This window comes from Bidens hawaiensis, unplaced genomic scaffold (genome assembly GCF_021521415.1).
Source record: "Bidens hawaiensis isolate Kalapana, Puna unplaced genomic scaffold, B.hawaiensis_p1.1 tig00025633_1, whole genome shotgun sequence".
NCBI lineage: Eukaryota > Viridiplantae > Streptophyta > Magnoliopsida > Asterales > Asteraceae > Bidens > Bidens hawaiensis.
The window spans coordinates 141,243-161,035 of NW_027494105.1; the positions used below are offsets into that span (position 1 = coordinate 141,243).

Sequence of the window (19,793 nt, forward strand, 5' to 3'; positions counted from 1 at the left end):
TCTTTTGCGTTCACATTGATGGAAACAAGTTATATATATTTTTTTCACATCATCACATGTGTCACGATTTGGTCAAGCTTCAGTGCAATTTGGACTTACTATTCATTTTGTCTAGTCAAGATTTGTAATTTACGCATAGTTATACTTATCCATATCTAAAAATAATAAAATGACAAAATATGTATTTAATTACATGGTTTGGTATGACTATTACAAACTTGCAACACATGACTTCTATAAAATTTGAGGAGAGTGGCACTAAAATTTTCATAAGTCCAACTTGTCAAATTTTATATCTTTAATCTGTTTCCATATCATAATAAAATCATATAGTTGGGAAGCTTCTAACCCAAAATTTTCCAAATTTTTTCCATAGCTAAATATAGTTTAATTCCCTCCTAAATTTATATTCTTTTATAACTTTTGGTCAAACAAATAACTATAATATGACTATAAAATGAAGTTGGTATTGTTGTATATGTCATTAGAAATTGCCAAGCAACCACATGCTTAACTTTAGCTTTTCAAATGTTGCAATGACTTTGTAAAGTCTTTGTTGAATCATTTTTTAATTGCTACATGACCAAATTTCATATATATGTTCTTCAAGTAAGACCATCCGATACATTCGGGATCAACTTTCATCTCTCTTCACCATGGCATCTCCGTCTCAGGTTGAGATCATCGATAGTGCGATGTTTTGCAACACTGAATTCGCATTAGCGTATTTTGATCCTGACCAAAAGTGGTTGATACGAAAACACTTGCTTTCTCTTCACAAGGAATTTTCGTTCTTATATCCCTCAATTGACACGTATATCCACCATGATGGAACCGCGGTAAAGTTATTAAAAGTTTATGGCTACCTATATATCTCTCACTCGTTACCTTTGATTCATATAAACATTTGGGTCCATGAGCACTACCCTCATGTGGCACCTATGGTTCAAGTGCAAACAGACATAACCAACCCAATACGTCCAAACCACCCGTTTGTGGACCCTTCGGGCTTGACCACCTCGTCGTATTTACACACGTGGGTTCCTTTCAGGCACGATCTATTAGGCCTTGCACACAACTTGGTAAATATATTTTCCTTAGACCATCCTTATGTTGTGAGTGCGCCTCCTAGCATGTCACACCCCTCATACGTGTCAAAAATGGAATGTATGGATCGACTTTGGTGTAGGCTTCACTATGAAATCATCGGGTTGAAGGAGAACACCAAAGATGAGGTAGAAAAACTTGCTTCTCTTCAAGAGGAGATGAGGGCGCGTGTTGACATAACCGACAACTTGATCATTGGACTGGACCATGAAAAGACCGAACTAAAGCAACGAATCAAGGAAATGATAGAGGCGGCGGATATCTTGGTAAACTGGTTAATGGTCAATAAAGTTAACTTAAGCGTAACTACTGGTGGGAGAATTGAAGACGCGTTTGAATGTGTAGATGTGATCTCAACATTGAAGATGGAGTGTAAGGCCGAGGAAGAAGCTTTGGGAGAGTTGATGTTTGTGCTCAATGATGCTTTTGCTAAAGGCGTTATGAGTCACGAAGCATACTTTAAACAAGTTCGGCTTTTGGCTAGGGAGCAGTTTTTCGCTCTGGCCAAACTCAATAAGTTGAACTCGGAAGGGTCCTCAAATGTGAAGTTTCTTGCTTTGTAGACTCTTTAAAACATATGTGCATTTAACCTTAAAGAACTCGTTTATCTCCTAGAGTACATCAGCCTGTATGATTGCTCTTGAAATGAATCATGTAACTAAAGGAAACCTTATCTTCTAAATTCAAGTGTAAATTCAATTTTGGTTAACTAAATACTTGAATAATGCAATTTCAGCGTTATAATTAGTAAATGTCGCTCGATTATAACAAAAAAAAAGTTACTCGTTTGGTCTATTATGCGCTTTAGAATATGCATATATAATAACAATGTAAATATGAAATAAAACTAACTTTATCACCTGTGGATGACCAACTTTATTTTTACTCGGTTCATAATCAGATATAAGGCTGTAAATGAGCAAAGTCTTGTTCATGTTCGTCCATTATCAAATCTATATGATAAGATTAGAAATGTCATTAAAAGGTACTAAATACCTTTAATAAACAAACGAACGAACATGCCTTTTGTTTGTGTTCGTTCATTTAGTTATTCGAACGAAGTTCTTTGTTCATGTTCGTTCATTTATTAAACAAACGAACATAAACAAACTTCCCATCGAATAGTTTGCTTTGATTTGTTTATAGCCCTAGTCAAATATGTGTCATGATTATAATCACTCTTCTTATATGAAAACAAGTTTTCAATGGTCAACTGAATTGACCCTGATATCAACACTTTATTGATTATTGCTAAAAACAAAATTGAAATTATAAAACATGAATAATAACAAAACATATATGTCCAAATCATAAGTAGAAGTTAGTAATATTGTATATGTCATTCGAAATTTCCAAGAAATTCTTAAGAAACATATTGACATTGACCTTGGGAAGTCAATGATAAAATTTTTACGTATGTACAAAATACAAATACTTTAGTGAGCAAAACACAGATGTACGGAACTGTCTTTCTACAACATGTGTTATTATCCTATGAACTCAAACAACAATGCATAATTAAGGACTTAAGGTGGATGGCAGAATAATGACTTTTGGTCGGAGGTTATCATAACTCGTAAGAGTTCTTTCTTTGCTCAGAGTTCGTGGTCCACCTTGCGTTACTACCAAAAAAAACTTGTTTTAATTTCGTGACTAGAGGGTCAGTGACCCCCCTTGGTACTAAAGGAAACACAAATTTGATTTCAACGAGTAACATAAATCTGTTTCAACGAGTAGCGGGTAAACGAGCCAAGCCTAATTTGTCAAAGCTCGGTATACAAAGTTCGGGCTTCTTTGTTAAATGGGCATTAAACTCTATTTCACTTTTTATAGTGGAACGCTGGAACATCTATTGAAATTTGAAAGAATCAACTATAAGTTATTGGAAAGTATTTTAGAGCACACATAACTCAAATAGGTGCTCCAGTTCAATAACTATAACGTTTAAAGCCCACTAATTTTGAGGCGGTTGTGGGCCTTGGATCAAGAGGTCATGAACCCAAATGATCACGTTCACTGATTTCGTTTAGAACCCATATTCACACAGCAACAAAAGTTATAAATCAATGTTTTTATAAATTATAACCATACAATTTTTTTGGATGCTTTTAAATCTTAAATAATATTTTAAACTTCAACTTTTAATATTTTTCATAATTGTTCTTCGTCTTTACAATAACTGGAAACTCGTTAGAGAGTCCATATGCTTAAAGCTCGGTGGACACTATTTGATACTTAATGTTACTATTAAAATAACCAATATAGTATAGAGTGAATATAATTTATGAGGAACACCAAGGTTGTAAAAGTCGTTAGGTGGTCCTAGGCGGTTGACTGGGGAGTTGCGAGTACTCGGGAGTAGTCGGGGATTACTCGGAAAATACCTAAGGAGTACTCGGCCGAGGTGGGGAGTACTCGAACTAGACGGGGAGTAATCGGCCGCCTACTCGGGAGTTTTACAGCATTGGAACACTAGTATATGTTACCTTTAACCTCATGACCCCTTTCGTTTTCGAACAACTTACACTAATAATCATTTAATAGAAATATAAGCATAAAACAAAAATGTAAATAGTCTAGAAAACGGACTTGGCTATTCCAACGCCATTTTGCTATCCACACGCCCGACCCCATCTATACAAGTCCATTGACCACTTTATACCTTATGAGTAGCATTGGGCAATACAAGATCCAGTTTGAATTATACGAGTCAACCACATACGAGTAGTGTTAAAGACAATACAATACCAACTCGAAGGACCCAGGTGGTTAGTACGGGAAAGCATATATAAGAGTGGTACGGTAATCTGTATAGGGATGGTTGGAAAGTCCTAAGTTCTAATTTATTGAATTATCAATGTCTAGATTATTAGTTTATTATTATTAATCCTAGTTTGAATTGTATTGTATTAATATGTCACGTTTTATATAAACACTATAAGTTATGTTTATTTAATGTTTTTTTTTTCGATTTAGCAAAAACAAAAGAGTCGATCGGGTGTTGATTCAATCCTTATGTTCGTGCACAATTCTTGCTCTTATAGTTTAACAAGATGATCGTGTGTTGATCACGTCCTTGTGTTCGTGTGTCATTCTTGCTTTTAAAGTTTAACAACTAGTACCGGACCATACAAGATCTATTTGAATATACGAGTCACACCCACGAGTAATATGATGCCATATAAGATCCATTTGAATTACATCCTATACGATATTAGGTCATGCAAGCAGTACAGATCCATTTCACAATCACATTTTTGATATCATCGTCAGAACACATCACTAACTCCATTTTTTATTTTTTTTTTGAATTTCAGTTTTACGCTATAATTGCATTACTTATCCCAACAAAAATAGTTTTATGAATAAAACTAACAAACATGTAGTCCACTATATATTTCTTTCGTCCGAGTCAGGGCAATCTCTAAGAATTTATATACCTCGACCGAGCCGAAATAAAAAGACCCATAGGCCTTAACGAGTAAAGAAATATATGGCATATAAGCTAATCTTTTTTAAACGAGATAAACGTTATAACAACAAAAATATAGTAATAAAACCAAATACAATAATATCAAACGGTTTATGCATAAACTTATACATAGCACCGGCTTGAGACATTTTCATTTGCATCATCTCGTTTTTTCTTTTTACGTTTTTGAGCACCGAATAGTTGTTTAGGATGCATAATTGATTAATCGATTGCTAAAAACCTAATATGCAAATATATACCAATATAAATAGACTATCAGCTTTTTCACAATTGACCTAAATCCCTAATACTAATAAAGAATATATATACACTCAAGAAAAATAGACTAAATGACTAATAACTATTAACTCAATTAATAATTAAATATATATCCAATAGTTCAACTTAAATAATTTAAGAAATTTTGTATCATATCAAATAATTGACAAAATATTATATCGTGCAAAATAATTTATGTCACTCGAACACGTGAAAATCTTGGTATGTACCAAATAGTTACGTTGTGTATGCGAGGTGCATGACTCTATACTATTCTTATAAACAACCAGTCATATAGAGTCACGCGACTCACGTACAAGTCTGGTCAAAAATATGTAAAACCAATGTTTTAAAACCGGTATATTACTCGTACCGGATTTAGTTCAAAAATGGTACAACTGGTTGCACCGGTAGTCTCAATCGGGTTGAATATTTTACCTTGTAATTTCATATAAATAAAATTTGAACTCAAAAAATAATCCAAAAGTATATTAATAAATATCAAACTTGAACCAAATATCACAAATGAACAATGATCGAGTTAGATAGAAAGTACGTATTTTGTATACGAAATTAGTCAAACAAAATATGTAAATAAACCAACATTGAATTTGCATGACACAAAATTGGTTGATTAACGGATCGTCGTTTAGCATGTTTAGTCATTTCAATTTTATCCGTTATGTTAAAAATCATTTTAAAAAATACGGGTCGCAAAAAGTATAAAAAACTTTTGGATTTAAAAATGGTTTGCCGGTGTAAACCGGTATTTAAAAAAAAAAAAAAAAACAGGCGGCACGATTTTCTAACAAACCGCCTGAAAATACCGGTACCTAAATACCATTTTCTTACGAAAATCCAGTATAACCGGTTTAACCGGCCGATACGTACGATTTTTAAAAGATTGTGTAAAACTCGAACCGTAAGTTGGTCACCTATTCGACGTCACTAAAGATGTACAAATATTTAAACCAAAGCATCGCATCGTTTGCTGAAATATTCTCGCAAAACCCTTATCGATAAAATCCAAAGCAGCAATCATGTATCTGTTATTGTTGTTGTAATTAATATAATATAATATGGATACACGTTCATCTTACTTAACGGCAACACTCCGATCACACCCTGCCACGTCATCCACCCACAAACGGAAACTTGACGACCATGACGATTACTCGATGACCAACTTTACTGTTTCTCGTTTGGAGAATAATAATGCGGCTTTGACAGCGGGGGTTTCGACTCGGTTTATGATGATGCAGGTAGGGGTGTGCATGGTTCGGTAAGTGAACTCAAACTGAAACTTTGGTTTTTGAAAAGTGTTTGGTTTCGGTTTGTTGGATTTTGTTTTGGGTTTAGTTCGGTTTCTGTTTTGCCATATTTGTTTAAAAAGTTTGAGCTGAAAAAAAAATTATTTGTAGTGATTTAATTAAAACGAAAAAGTGAATTCCACGTCACTGACACGTAAGCAAACGACTCACTTTTTTTTTTTTTGCTTCTGTGTTTAATGGTTTAACTGCGTAATTAATAAAGAAGAAAAGAAAGTGAAGTGTGTGTGACTGCGACTGGTGAAAAGTTGGTGGACCCTACTCACTACGCCTTCGCGCCTGTTACCAGCTTCATGGAATAAGGGGTAATAATGGTATGGCGGATGAGGTGGCTGGGGTGCCATCCCAGTACATATAGGCTAATGGATTTGTGTCTAAATCATTATGTTAATTAATAGCTAATAATTGATTGTTATTCAATTGGGTTAAAATAAATGAGTTAGATATTTATTAATTTGTGATAAATTAAATAAAGGATAAATTCAGTTCGGTTAAGTTTTTCAGTTATTATTACATGCACAACCAAAACCGAACCGTAAGTTCGGCTTTTACAAAAACACAAACCAAACCGTCGATTTTTGCTTTGGTTTTCTCAGTTTTGGATCGGTTTTTTTCTGTTTCATGCATGCAGGGGCTTATGGTGAAGGATGATGCAGTAAAGAGTATATTCACTGAGAATTTGCAGACACATGGAGCTTATTGTGCCAGAGAAGAGGGTTTAAAAAGAGAGGTAATTCAATTTGTGAAGCTCGTTCTAACCTCAATATAATGTACTATCAGTTACTTTGATTTTGATTCATCTTATAGTTATAGATTTAGTGAAACAAGTTATTGATATGCGCAGGAGGAAGCAGGAAAGATCAAGTTTGTATGCGTATCGAATGATAAAATTGATGAACATATGATTTGGTATCACTTAATATTTTTATTCGTTTAACCAATGTTTCTGTATTTAAATGATAACATTGATGAATATATGTGTTTACAGGTTAATTGAATTGAAGAATATATTTGCAAGGCAACTGCCTAACATGCCTAAAGAATATATTGTTCGTCTTGAGATGGATCGGTATGCATACCGTCTGCAGTGTATTATATTTTTTTAATAATAATATTTGAATTGTAGACACGCTCTAAATCACAATGTAATGTTATTATTATCTTATGCAGAAGGCACAAATCTGTAATGGTTATCAGGCACAACACTGTTGTTGGCGGGATTACATACCGCCCTTACCTCAGGTACAGATGCTACACGCGTGACATGTTTCAGTTTCGTTTTTATATTTTTAACTGTTGTTTATGTGACATTTTAGTCAGAAGTTTGGAGAGATAGCTTTTTGTGCCATAGCTCCCAATGAACAAGTCAAGGGTTATGGCACTAGATTAATGAACCATTTAAAACAACGTGCACGCGATGTCGATGGGCTCACTCATTTTCTAACTTATGCAGACAACAATGCTGTTGGTTATTTTATTAAACAGGTTAGATAATATTTAGCTTCTTTGTAATATACATATATTTTTTCTATAATTTTGATGTTGTAGGGATTTTCGAAAGATATATTCTTGGAGAAAAAACTATGGCATGGGTATGTAACATGTATATTTGAAATTTTACAAAAAGTTATGAGTGAACTGTGGTTTGTTTAAATCTGCGGTTTTAGTCCAATGGTTTCAAAATTTGCGATTTTCGTCCTTGTGGACTCATTTCACTTGCAATTAAATCCGACCCCACCAACCCCGTTAAGTCTTGTCGTTAAACCTATCAGCGTGCCCCTCACGTGAGGGGCGGTTTTGTCCTTTTTCTCCCCAAATAAACCCCAACCCTAATTCACAAGCCCCCTCACGGGAGGGGCTGGGGTGTATTTGGGGAGAAAAAGGACAAAATTGCCCCTCACGTGAGGGCACACTGATGGGATTTAACAATCAGATTTAGCGGCGCTAGTGTGGTCGGGTTCAATTGCAAGTGAAATGAAACCACATGGACGAAAATCGCAAGTTTGAAACTATTGGACAGGGACGAAAACCGCAGTTTACTCAAAAGATATTAATATACTTGTAATAATTAATATGTTACTGCAATATAATGTTAGTGGTTTTTTATATAGGTATATAAAAGATAATGATGGAGGGATACTTATGGAATGCAAAATTGATCCAAAGTTTCCATACACTGATTTATCAACCATGATTCGCCGTCAAAGACAGGTAAATTGATCGAAAATAATGGTAGATCATTTTTTTTATGTAACTTTATATTTCATTTTGTATATCAGGCGATCGATGAGAAAATAAGGGAGCTCTCAAATTGCCACATTGTGTACCCTGGTATCGATTTCCAAAAGGCATGTTCAAATGTTCATGATTAATATACATAGTTGTGTCTGTGTGTGTATACAAAACTGATATAATATTTGCACTTTGTTTTCTAGAAAGAAGCGGGAATTCCAAAACGGATTTGTAAACTTGAAGACATTCCTGGGTTGAGTGAGTCCTTCGAACCCTTCGGTTATAATGATTAAACAAATCTGTAAATCGTTCATATTATTATTATTGTTATTATTATTATTATTATTTTTTTTTTTTTTATTATTTTTTTTTTGTAACTGAAATTGAGTTGCAGGGGAAGCTGGGTGGAGTCCGGATGAATGGGGACACTCTCGGTTTAAATACTTCAATGCTTCTACAGATGGTACCGTAAATCCAAAGTTGACCGGATTCATGCTTTCAGTTTTAAAGGTAAGTTATTAGTTACTAATGTAACTCCTTATTTATTATTTATTAGTTATTATATAAACTAACCTGTAATTTCTTTTAATTTGATGTAAGCAGGCAATGCTTGCTCATGCTGATGGTTGGCCTTTTGATAAACCTGTTAATGTTCGTGACGCTCCGGATTATTATAACATCATCAAAAATCCCATGGGTAAGTATATATAACACAAACAGTAAATTTAAGTATTAAAATTAATATTTACATTAACGTAAACGCTTAACTGATTGTAGATCTTATGACGATGTCAAGACGGGTTGAATCTGAACAGTATTATGTAACACTTGAGATGTTCATTGCTGATGCAAGGAAGATGTTTGCCAATGCTAGAAAATATAATTCTCCAGAAACTGTTTATTATAAATCTTCCACTAGGTAATTTTTTTTTTGTTCATATATGTTTATGCATCTATTTCCTGCAAGTAATATAAAGGTTGCAATTTTGGCTCATTTACTTCTATAAATCAGTTGTAAGTTTTCGTTTGCCTGATTTCTAATATTATTAAGCGCTGAAATTTATTATGCAGGCTAGAAACGTTCTTCTCGAGTACAGTTCAAGCGGGTGTTCAGTCATTTCTGCATTTTCAGCAGTAAGAAACGGAAATCGAAGGATATGTAGATGACACACATTCGTTATGTTTTTATGTTGCAATTTAAATTATTTGTAACATGACCATAGATATGGTTAGACTGGATTATGTTTTGTTACAAAAATCAGGTTCGGCCTGGTGCATCCATCGTTGTTCAAACCAGGCCAGCCTGGTCCTGAACCATCAACATATCGTGGACTTTAACCTTGTTTAGTTACTTTAACTATGTCGTTTTAGATGTTTGCTTTTTCTAACATATTTTGTTTTGATGTTCTGCGCTACCCTTCAACTTTCTTGGCAAAAGTACATTTTTATGTGCAATTTTTTTTTCTTCTACGTTTTATGTATTGACTACCTCTAAACAAAATTTTTTTACCCCGCATTACCCGTCATCTGTTACTTCTCGAATGTGTCTCTTGATATTCATATTTCCTTTTATATAACATCAAAGGAAATGCATTATATGAAACATCACTTGACACATTTTGTGGTTCACAACTATTAGCATTAGAAGATGCAATACAAGTTATAACCACGTATAGTGCCTTTGAAAATGATTTGAGACAGATGGCATATTTAATGTGTGTAAACAGTACACTTCAAGTTGGACATGTTAACGTGGAATCATATATGATATATAACCAAAACTAAAAATTAAATAGCCATAATCAGAAATAATTGTAAGCATTTCTTGTTACGAATATCTAGAGCGTGAAACTAACAATGGACGGTTGGATTTCATCTTAGGGCTCAAAGCTTCAAACTCGGGTTTGATAGGTCTTGTGGCTTACTGCGGAATCAAAACGCCGTTATTTGTGGATTAATGTCTCATTCAATAGGTCCAAATTCCTATCCTTCACAATCAAAGTTTGAAATTGAACATATCTTGTGTTTCCTTGAAACTATGCCATCCTTTGAATTATTAAACATTATTATAACTGGATTCCTTTTTACTTTACCTTTTTAAAAAGGTCAAGTGGGAACATATAAATTCCAATATGCTATAGTAGTTGCAAGTGTGTAACCGACTATTCGTCCACCACTTAGGATGCAAGAAGCAAATATAAAAAGAACTATTTTATTCACTGATTATATATATTATATGATTGATAAATAAAATGATTCTTAAATGTTCAATTATTTTTTAAGGAAATATGAAAAGTTAAAATACACGAGATTATTCTATTTATCAGTTAAACATTGAAATTACGTCTATAAACTAACACGTGACCTATGTCCGTTAATAACTTACGCGATTTAGGTTAAAAAGGAGAATGATTGAAAATTGTAAATTTTGGAAAAAACCATGGCTGACAAAATTTGAACCCTAAAATGCAATTGGTGGAAATCGCCAAATCGGGTCTAACAATTGATCAGGTTTGGCGAGACTTTTATTTTTTCTTTTAAACAGCAAGGCTTATATTAACCAAAAAGAGAGTATATAGAAGCAGAAACTCAACAAGAAGCTGAGAAAAAAGTTCAAAGAGAACAAAAAACTAAACCAAAACACATAATACATCATCAAGTTAAAATCAAACCATAACCTCCACTCTCTTATAGATGTCTTGGACCGTATAGAGAGCTACAAAAAAGTCAATTCTTTTATATCCTCCACTACTTTATGAAACAAAATAGCCTTGGACCGGCGAGACTTTTTTGTCAGCTAGTTATGGGTCTTGTAGCTCTAGTACTCTACTCTAGCCGAAGTTATGCTCGTTTGAAGTTCAATATTTTTCTATCATTTTCCCCTTACTTGGTATGATGTCCAAGTAAGACTTAACTCTTGGATTAACTCTATGTCAATAGTTGTGCTTTGCTTTTTATCCGTAGAAACACATTCACCTTGATTTCCTCATATGCCTTGGAATGAGATGAGGATTTGTTGTGAAGACTTCATCATTACAAGTTCGCCAACTAGCTTTAATTATAAACACTTTTTTCATTTTTTAGAAAATGAACGGAAAATTTATCAGTTGTCTCTGCTTATGAATAGTTAATTACTTTTGGGTGGTGATGCACTTGCATGAACGGAAATTGGAAGGTGGTATCTGTTAGCCCTTCAACGTAGGGCTGGCAATTTATATCTGATACACGAATACACGACACGTGCCTACACGACTTTAACAGGTACCAGGTAAGGGACTTAATAGGTTTCGTGTACTAAACAGGTAGACACGAATCTACCTGTTAATTTTCATGTCTAAACAGGTAAAAACCTGTTAAGTACATGTTAAGTACCTAATTAGATTTTTATATCTAAATATATATAATTATATCTAAACATATATAATTATAAGTTATCCTAAACCCTAAATTTCTAAAACATTCTCACTTTCTCTTAGCCGTCATATTCTCACGACATTCCCAATTAGGCTAATACGAATAATTTGACTGTCGTAGGATTCATTTAAGCTCTTATCGTGTATTATCGTGTATATCAGGTATTAGCAGGTTCGTGTTCGTGTTTGGAATACAGGTACACGATAAGTTTTCGTGTCGTCTATAGGTATACACATTTCGTGTTCGTGTCTTATCGTGTCCGGGTATACACAATATGCCAACCCTACTTCAACGGGCCAACCTTTCTAGTATAAGAAGGTACCTAATACAGTAATACATAGTCGCTTTCTTTTAGCATGTCAAATGGAAAATCCATAATCGAGTTGAAATAAAGTTTTAGTTCAACACATCAAAGCATAGAAAAACTTAACAAACCGATCAAAACACAAAGACGCACTCATTCAAAGCCATAATTCAAAACCTAGTTTAGATCAGGCTTACATGACTTCCATTTTGTGCTTATGATCTTAGAATCAAATCATGCATAAAAGACACTATAGATCTGCAACAATTTTGAGAATTCGTAGCCATTAGTTGCAACGAAAGAATAACATAAATTATCATCAATCGTGAATACTAAAACTTAATAAAAACATTAACCTAACAAATCATGAATACGCAATCTTTCCACGATTGTGATATTTCTTGTCCGGATATTCACAAATAGCCGGACAATTATCATCCTATCACGAATAATAATATACTTCTTGTTTGGATAACCAAGAATGTTCGGACAATCCTCTAACCTAAGACGAATATGTAACTAACTACAATAAGCGGGACGAGAACCAAAACAAATAACAAATCTTGAAATTCAAACAAGTGTGATAAGTGTATATATCTCTGTTCTTGTTAAAACATCATAAAACTATATAAAGAAAAATTACATGATCATATGTACACATATAGTTTTTCTTCTTATTTTGTGGTTTTATTTCTTAAAAAAAAAAAAAAAAAAAACCTCTACGAGAGAGCACTCAACTCTCTATAACTTCAGAACTTTTCATGATTCTAAGTCTTTTACAAGAGGTAAGAAACATATCCCATGGTACATCTCCAAGAAGCATCCAATCACCATCTTTATCTTCATAAGTAGGTGCATATTCAGACTTGTACCCTTCCCTCTCAGAGTACAACCCTATAATGCACTTGAACATATCTTGCAAACCCTTCAAGAGTTCACCATAGCTTTTGTACACTTTTAGGTCAACTTTTCTCAAGTATGGAGCCCCATCCATGCTCACTTTCACATAGATCCCGGAACCCATCTCCGGTTCACTTTTCTTGCCCTGAAGTATGTTTTTCCGGTAAGATCTCACCGGCGGCCATCCCACAACTTGTGCCCTGAAAACCATTTAACAATTTACATAAGTCCAATTTTTTTTAAAAAATATTGCTTTTTAATATATTATAATGGATCAGCTATACGCACACCAGCGTCTAAGATCTAGTCTCATACCGTTCTAAAGGCTCTTTTGGCCAAAATTTTTTAAAGTTAAAAACTGTTTTGGTTAGAACGCATGTCCAGATATTTGAACAAACGGGCGTTCTGATCAAAGATTTTCAAAGTTTGGCTCTTATATTGTCTAAACGTTGTTAGGGTATCATTCAAATAGCAGTTCTAATAAATAATTCTTTATGTTGATATTTTATTATTGTTTCATTTTTTTTTTTTTAATAATTATAACGTCTGTTTGATCTAATAAATAATTTTTTATGTTGATATTTTATTATTGTCTCATTTTTTTTAATAATTAAAACCGTCTGTTTGATGGTGTAAAATCAAATAATTACAATTTTCATGGGTTCGATAACTTACTTGGTGGGTGGTGGAGATCTCGACAGATCGTTTTCATCCGAGACACCCGAATCCATCTCTGGTGAGCTTCTTTTGTTCGTATTCACCGGAGAATTGGTTGACTTTACTTCCCCATCTTCGGTTGAACCGGGCAACCCTAACCTTAATTCGGTTGCTTCAAAGTTAATTAGCTCCATGTCTTAAACAAGACCCAAGTAACAATCTTGATTTTCCAGCAAGTGGTTTTTGATAGAATAGAATGGGATGATATGTGATGGAAGATGGAGTTTTATATAAAAGATTAGGTTCTTTTTCCCCAAAAAAAAATAATAATAAATAAAAATAAATTTAATAATATAATAAATGAAAAGATTAGAGTTGGGACATGATTATTCTGTTTGTGGATGAATCTGACAGCACACCCGACAACTATACATCAGAGTCAAAAGCTTTTAAGAATAGAAGACAAGTTGGTGTGGATCCGGTGTGGGTGGAACAGGGAGCATACAGCCTGTGTGGGGAGAAAACCAACGGCTGTGATGAGTTGTTTGAGGTATCAACGTTGGATCGTGGACCACTTGCGTGGGGAGAATACCATGTGATGTGGCCCCGGGTTTTGTCTGGGAAAGATGGTGACATTGCCCATGTGTGGACTCTGATTGGTGGGACCCCCTCGTCAAAAATATTTTGTTTTGCTTTTTTTCTAAATATTTTATTATCAATAATATTATTCTGTATCGATTTATAGCAGTCCATGTTGACGGGTTTTCTTTATATATTTGGGGTGTGTTTGTTAAAAATTTGAATAGAGCCTGAGCTTGAGTTCGTAAATAAACTTGTTTAATAGGCGACCTTGCAAACATTAACGTCATATTATTAATACATTCTTATTTAATATAGATGTATATTTATATAACTAGTTTTAGAGCCCGTGTCACACAGGGGATAATTCAAATTATAAAATTATAAGTAAAACAAATAATTACATAGCGTATATGAAAAAAAATATATTACATCTATGCTTATATCTATACAATGTGTACATAAATTGATTTTATTTATATCAAAAAATTATTTTTTAAATGAACTTAATAAAAAAATGCTCGTGCAAAAACGTACCCGAGAATATTTCTTTCTATTGAAATTTCATTCTCGGTGCCATATATGTATAATTGAAAGGCTTTTGGTTATGAACCAATTTCGGAAATAAAACTTCTCATACAATAGTAGTTCTAACGACTCAGTCTAAATACAAAAGGAGCGTTACCTTTATTGATATATTTATCAATTTACCACTCATTAAAGGAAAGTAGAACATTAAATTGTAACAATGGATGTTCTTTAAGAGCTATGTTTTTCTAAGTTACACCATGAAAAAAATTTTGATAAGTTTCAAAGGGCTTTTCGACTTTGTCATAATGACAACATAAAAAAAATAACATGTTATTTGAGCATAGTTTTCCATAACATGCTTCTCACACAATGTTCTGATCACCATTGATGAAAAAATTAATGTTGACATAAATATTTCAAAATTGATAAAAGTTAGAAGCATTAATAGGCATAGGGGTGGTATGTCGAAAGTGTTCGCAATCTTTTCTTACATTTTAATAGTTGAAGGAAAAATAGTCAGTTTGCTAAATCCTGAACCTTTTGATTATTTTAAAAAATGCCCTTAAAAATAAATTTGAAACCCGAATCATGTTTAAAATTCTAACTTTCATACTTTTGACATTTTAAAGTCAACACTTTGAACCCATAACAAATTTGACGATAAATCTATTTTGCATTCTCAAAAATTTTCATTTTTGACCGTAACAGATTTTGACCTAAATGTAGTTAACTTGTACCAAATAATCTATTTACCAATTTTTGACCCATAATATCAAATTTAAGTTCCATAAAAAACCAGAAACAATTTTCATTTGAGAAACATGATTTGTTGTTGATTTTTGAAATTCACCAAGTATTTTGAAATATGTAGTAAAATAATATGTTAATATTTATATTTATAAAAATATATAGATATTATATAAATAGAGCGTAAAAGGAAAGTGAATAATTATTGATTTATTACATATATTATGGTATATTAGTTTTGGAGGGAAAAAATTGTGAGAATTAACCAAAACATGACAAGTGTTTACATTTATTTTACTTTATTAGAATTGGTAGATAATAATTATTATATATTAACTATGTTAAAATAGCTAAGTAATATACATTAAGTTACCACCTATGTATTAAAGAAAACCAACGATGGCACTTTCTGCAGTAGACTATATGTTTGTACAGTTTTAGTCTCCGTTGTTTGTGTTATACGGTTATACCTATTCTTATCCCTGTTGTTAGTTATACTATATATATGTGTTATTTTTAGCACTTTGATTTTGTCTATATCTGATTTAGGCCCCTACCTTTTCATGTTTTTTTTATCTTTAACAGGACGGACGTGTTATGTTCTATCTCTAATGGGATGAAGTTTGGTCATATTTTATCTCTTAATGGGTCAAACTCAGGTTAGGTATTATCTCTAACGGGTTGATTGGGGTTATGCTTTATCTCAAACCAATACCAACCGAATTTCCTTTGCGTACATCTTGGACACACGATAAAATAAACGCATACGTTGGACAGCTACGGCGCAGCGCGCGGGGGTTTACTAGTATACATTAAGTTATAAAAAGCTTTAATTTTATGAAAAAAAATACTTATAAATGTAAACTAGTTAATATATAACAAACGGTCATAGTCTAAGCAGAGCTCGAGCTTAGGAGAGCTACTTCAGGTCGTTTACACCCTGTCAAAACCATGCTAAAATCTTTTTTATTTTTTTTTTGAACTTGGTTGTTAAGTTTCTTTTTATGTCAAAACTATCCTAAAATCTTTTGTGTTTGTGTTCCTTGATTTTTTTTCTTTTTTGGAACACCTAATTTCATTGAACACAAACTAGCAAGAAGCTAGAAACCAAACAACAAAGTAGGTTACAACTCAAATTTATATTAATTTTTCCAAAGCAAATTTGTGGGTAATAAGTAATGATGTGTGTTCAAATGTTTTAGGGGTATCCACAACTTGTGGGTACTTTATATTTCGGGATGGTAATGGATCGGGTTTGGGTTGTGTTTAGGTATTTCCAAACCCATACCCGGTTATGAAAGCCCGTCTTAAACTTGCCAAATTTTAATCAGGTAATTGCTCGTTGGGTTTCGTCGGGTTTTGTCAAAAGACCCGTTGGGTATACTCGGCCCAAAACCCATCAGGTTTTGATAAAATATAACTAATCAATTACAAATAATGATTACTATAAAAATAAAATGTATCAAATAACTATCATAAACAAATTTCAACAAATAATATATTTAAAATATTTGGAGTATACTATATATAAATATAAAAAAAGTTATGACAGGTACATCGGGTATATCCGGTAAATGGGTTAAATTTATCGGGTAACCGGCTATATTACAAATCCCAAACTCGTCCCAAACCCATGAAAAATTTCGAAACTAATCCCAAACCCATGAAAAATTTCGAAAGTAATCCCAAGCCCGTCCCAAACCCTAATGGGTCGGGTATTACCCGTCCCAATTATGTCCGGTTTCGAGTTTTCCCATCAGGTTCAGGTTTCATTGTCATCCCTATTTATATTAAACACATCTCATAGTGAATCAATAACTTCTTGTAAGAGACACATAGTTTTATGGTTTTAAGTACCTATCAATGTAAAATTTGCTTTTCCATAACACCTAAATCCATTCTAATAAAGACGAAAACATGCACGAACACAGATGGGACATGATTGGAGGGGTATGCACCCGCCTTAACATCGAGCGGGGCGGGTCAACCCACAAGATATAGACAAGAGGCTTGAAATCAGGATGTCATGAAGACACAAAGCCAAAACCTATGCGCGTGGCGCATATCACATATGCTCACGCATATCACATATGCTCACGCATCACATATGCTCACGCATCACATATGCTCACGCATCACATCTGCGCGTGGCGCATATCACATATGCTCACGCATATTACATATGCTTACGCATATCACATGCTCACGCATATCACATCTGCGCATGAAACATCTGCGCGTGAGAATAAAGAGAAGACCTTGCGCATCCCCGGGATAGGCGCATAAAGGACAACACAACAAATGAGACAATAGTCTAATCCAAATCAGAATAAGGACAACCATGATTGTACTCATCAGACAACCTTCCAGAAGGTATCTTTTAAGGAATAAAGAATGTGCTGATGTTGACAGCTGCCAATGAAGGGTGGACAACTCAGCAAAACCCATGTGCCACCACGTGATGGCACATGGGTCAGGTAAAATACCTTGGTCAGAGAATAATCAATGAAAAAGCACCAGGTGTCCTAAGTACACGTGGCGCGAAGCAATAGGAGGAGGCCAAAAAGGCCCTAATTGGGTCTGAGCCCAATCATTGGAAACCCTAATACTATAAATACCACACCACCTCCACAGTTGGGGTCAAGCAAGAAAATATATTCTAAGTCCTTACTCATTTTCACATTCTTATCTTCTCCTACAATATCTTATTCTCACACCGGGGGGTTACCCCAAAGAGGACCCCTCTGTCCCTTTCTGAGGGGTAAGCTCACGGTGCTGTTCGTTTTGTAGGTGGAAGAACTCGTATCTCGGAAAACCATCGGTGATATAGCACACTCATACCCGAGGAACGTAGATCGAATACAAGTAAGTCGATCCACGCTTCTTCATTGGCGCCATCACCTGTTACAACGGCAACAAAACCACTATTTCATCAATCTTCTCTCTGAAAATCTTCACCATGGTTTCCGGTGTTCGAAACAACGATCAAGTTCTGGAGGATAATGAGCTTGAGGAAGTTAATGAGGGACATCAGGTTCTGGAGGCGCCGCGTGACACTGCGCGCACCACCAGTAACCATCCCTTCAACACAACACCTCATAGTCAAACTGAAACTCCCCCAGACGATCTCACGTTCCAAAATCTGACTGGTACAAAACAAAAAGGATCAATGGGCCCGGAAGTTGAAACCAATGACCCTAAAGAATGGCTCATAAACGAACAACGGCGTTTAATGGACAAATACAATGAGTTGGTAAAACACAAAAAGTTAGCCGATTTAATACAAAGGCTCGCATTTGATAAACAAACCATTCAGGGAACAACAAAAAAGACGCGCGCGCCGGAAGACGGTCATTCTGTTCACACCGAACAAGCTGATATCAGTGATGAGGAAGAGGTGCACATCATGAAGAAGACGCGAGATACTCATGCAGGAGGTTCACAGCTTCGCGCACACATGCACATAGCACCTGGAGCCAAAGCTGATATGGATTTATACACACCATACAACCCACAAGCGAAAGCGCAAGTGGACGTAACCACACCATATAGGCCAGCCATCTTGGTAAAACATTCAAAATTCACTGAGCGCATTGCGAAGGCTCCCATTCAACACAAAACCAAGATGCCAAGTGGTTTAGGCAAGTACGATGGTACAACAGATCCAGACGATTTCTTACAAGGTTTTTATAACACTGGAAACCTAGAAAGCTGGACGATGCCAACATGGTGTCACATGTTTGCTCGCTGCCTCACGGGCGCAGCGCGTGTCTGGTTCGAAAGCTTGCCGACAGGACAAATCGATGGGTTCGAAGAGCTATTGGAAAAGTTCCAGGCTCACTTTGTACAGCAGCGCAGACACACGCGCGACCCTGATGATATCATGCACTGCGTGCGCAGGAATGACGAAACCATTGAAGACTACATAACTCGTTTCAATCAGGAATCTCTTGCAATTGGAGGCATCACCGAACAACTCTTGCGCGTGGCCTTTATACATGGTGCGCGCAGTGATCAACTCCGCAGAGCTCTCGTGAGCAGAGAAGGCATGCCAACCACTTGGGCTAAGCTTATGGAAGCATCGCGAGTCTTCGCGCAAAATGAAAAACAAATTGCCCAAGACAGAGCAAGAGATAAAGGGCATCAAACAGAAGCACCACGCAACAATGCAAGAAGGGGCAAACAAAACTCCGTATGGTCCAGGTTGCAACAAACCAATTATTCTCCCGCAGAAAATCAAGCG

General features: G+C 34.8%; 3 protein-coding genes across 3 annotated transcripts; 2 read left to right on the plus strand and 1 right to left on the minus strand.

Annotated features, from left to right (window-relative positions):
- The first annotated feature begins 476 nt into the window (after nucleotides 1–476).
- LOC143571941 (protein ELC-like) lies at nucleotides 477–1,670 on the plus strand. Its single transcript, XM_077057238.1, has one exon. The coding sequence runs from the start codon at nucleotides 657–659 to the stop codon at nucleotides 1,668–1,670; it is 1,014 nt and encodes a 337-aa protein (XP_076913353.1). The 5' UTR covers nucleotides 477–656.
- A 5,130-nt stretch (nucleotides 1,671–6,800) lies between these two features.
- On the plus strand, nucleotides 6,801–9,637 carry LOC143571933 (histone acetyltransferase GCN5-like). Its single transcript, XM_077057230.1, has 13 exons — nucleotides 6,801–6,916; nucleotides 7,031–7,095; nucleotides 7,175–7,255; nucleotides 7,357–7,428; nucleotides 7,503–7,671; nucleotides 7,735–7,778; nucleotides 8,298–8,397; nucleotides 8,466–8,546; nucleotides 8,622–8,676; nucleotides 8,813–8,928; nucleotides 9,019–9,115; nucleotides 9,196–9,337; nucleotides 9,490–9,637. Exons 1-13 carry the CDS (start codon nucleotides 6,812–6,814, stop codon nucleotides 9,554–9,556), a joined length of 1,194 nt encoding a protein of 397 aa, XP_076913345.1. The 5' UTR covers nucleotides 6,801–6,811; the 3' UTR covers nucleotides 9,557–9,637.
- A 3,199-nt stretch (nucleotides 9,638–12,836) lies between these two features.
- LOC143571934 (auxin-induced protein 22D-like) lies at nucleotides 12,837–13,952 on the minus strand. The gene is made up of 2 exons (XM_077057231.1): nucleotides 13,712–13,952; nucleotides 12,837–13,236 (listed from the first exon to the last, which is right to left on the minus strand). The coding sequence occupies exons 1-2, from the start codon at nucleotides 13,885–13,887 to the stop codon at nucleotides 12,870–12,872; spliced, it is 543 nt and encodes a 180-aa protein (XP_076913346.1). The 5' UTR covers nucleotides 13,888–13,952; the 3' UTR covers nucleotides 12,837–12,869.
- Nucleotides 13,953–19,793: the final 5,841 nt, after the last annotated feature.

What these genes read in the sequence shown, in the direction of transcription:
- LOC143571941 (XM_077057238.1), top strand. Translation starts at nt 657, where the DNA reads ATGGCATCTCCGTCTCAGGTTGAGATCATCGATAGTGCGATGTTTTGC.
- LOC143571933 (XM_077057230.1), top strand. Translation starts at nt 6,812, where the DNA reads ATGCAGGGGCTTATGGTGAAGGATGATGCAGTAAAGAGTATATTCACT. An exon ending in GAGAAAAAACTATGGCATGG is followed by an intron (nt 7,779 to 8,297) that starts GTATGTAACATG and finishes TTTTTTATATAG; the next exon opens with GTATATAAAAGATAATGATG. An exon ending in TCATGCTTTCAGTTTTAAAG is followed by an intron (nt 8,929 to 9,018) that starts GTAAGTTATTAG and finishes ATTTGATGTAAG; the next exon opens with CAGGCAATGCTTGCTCATGC.
- LOC143571934 (XM_077057231.1), bottom strand. Translation starts at nt 13,887, where the DNA reads ATGGAGCTAATTAACTTTGAAGCAACCGAATTAAGGTTAGGGTTGCCC. An exon ending in AGATCTCCACCACCCACCAA is followed by an intron (nt 13,237 to 13,711) that starts GTAAGTTATCGA and finishes AATGGTTTTCAG; the next exon opens with GGCACAAGTTGTGGGATGGC.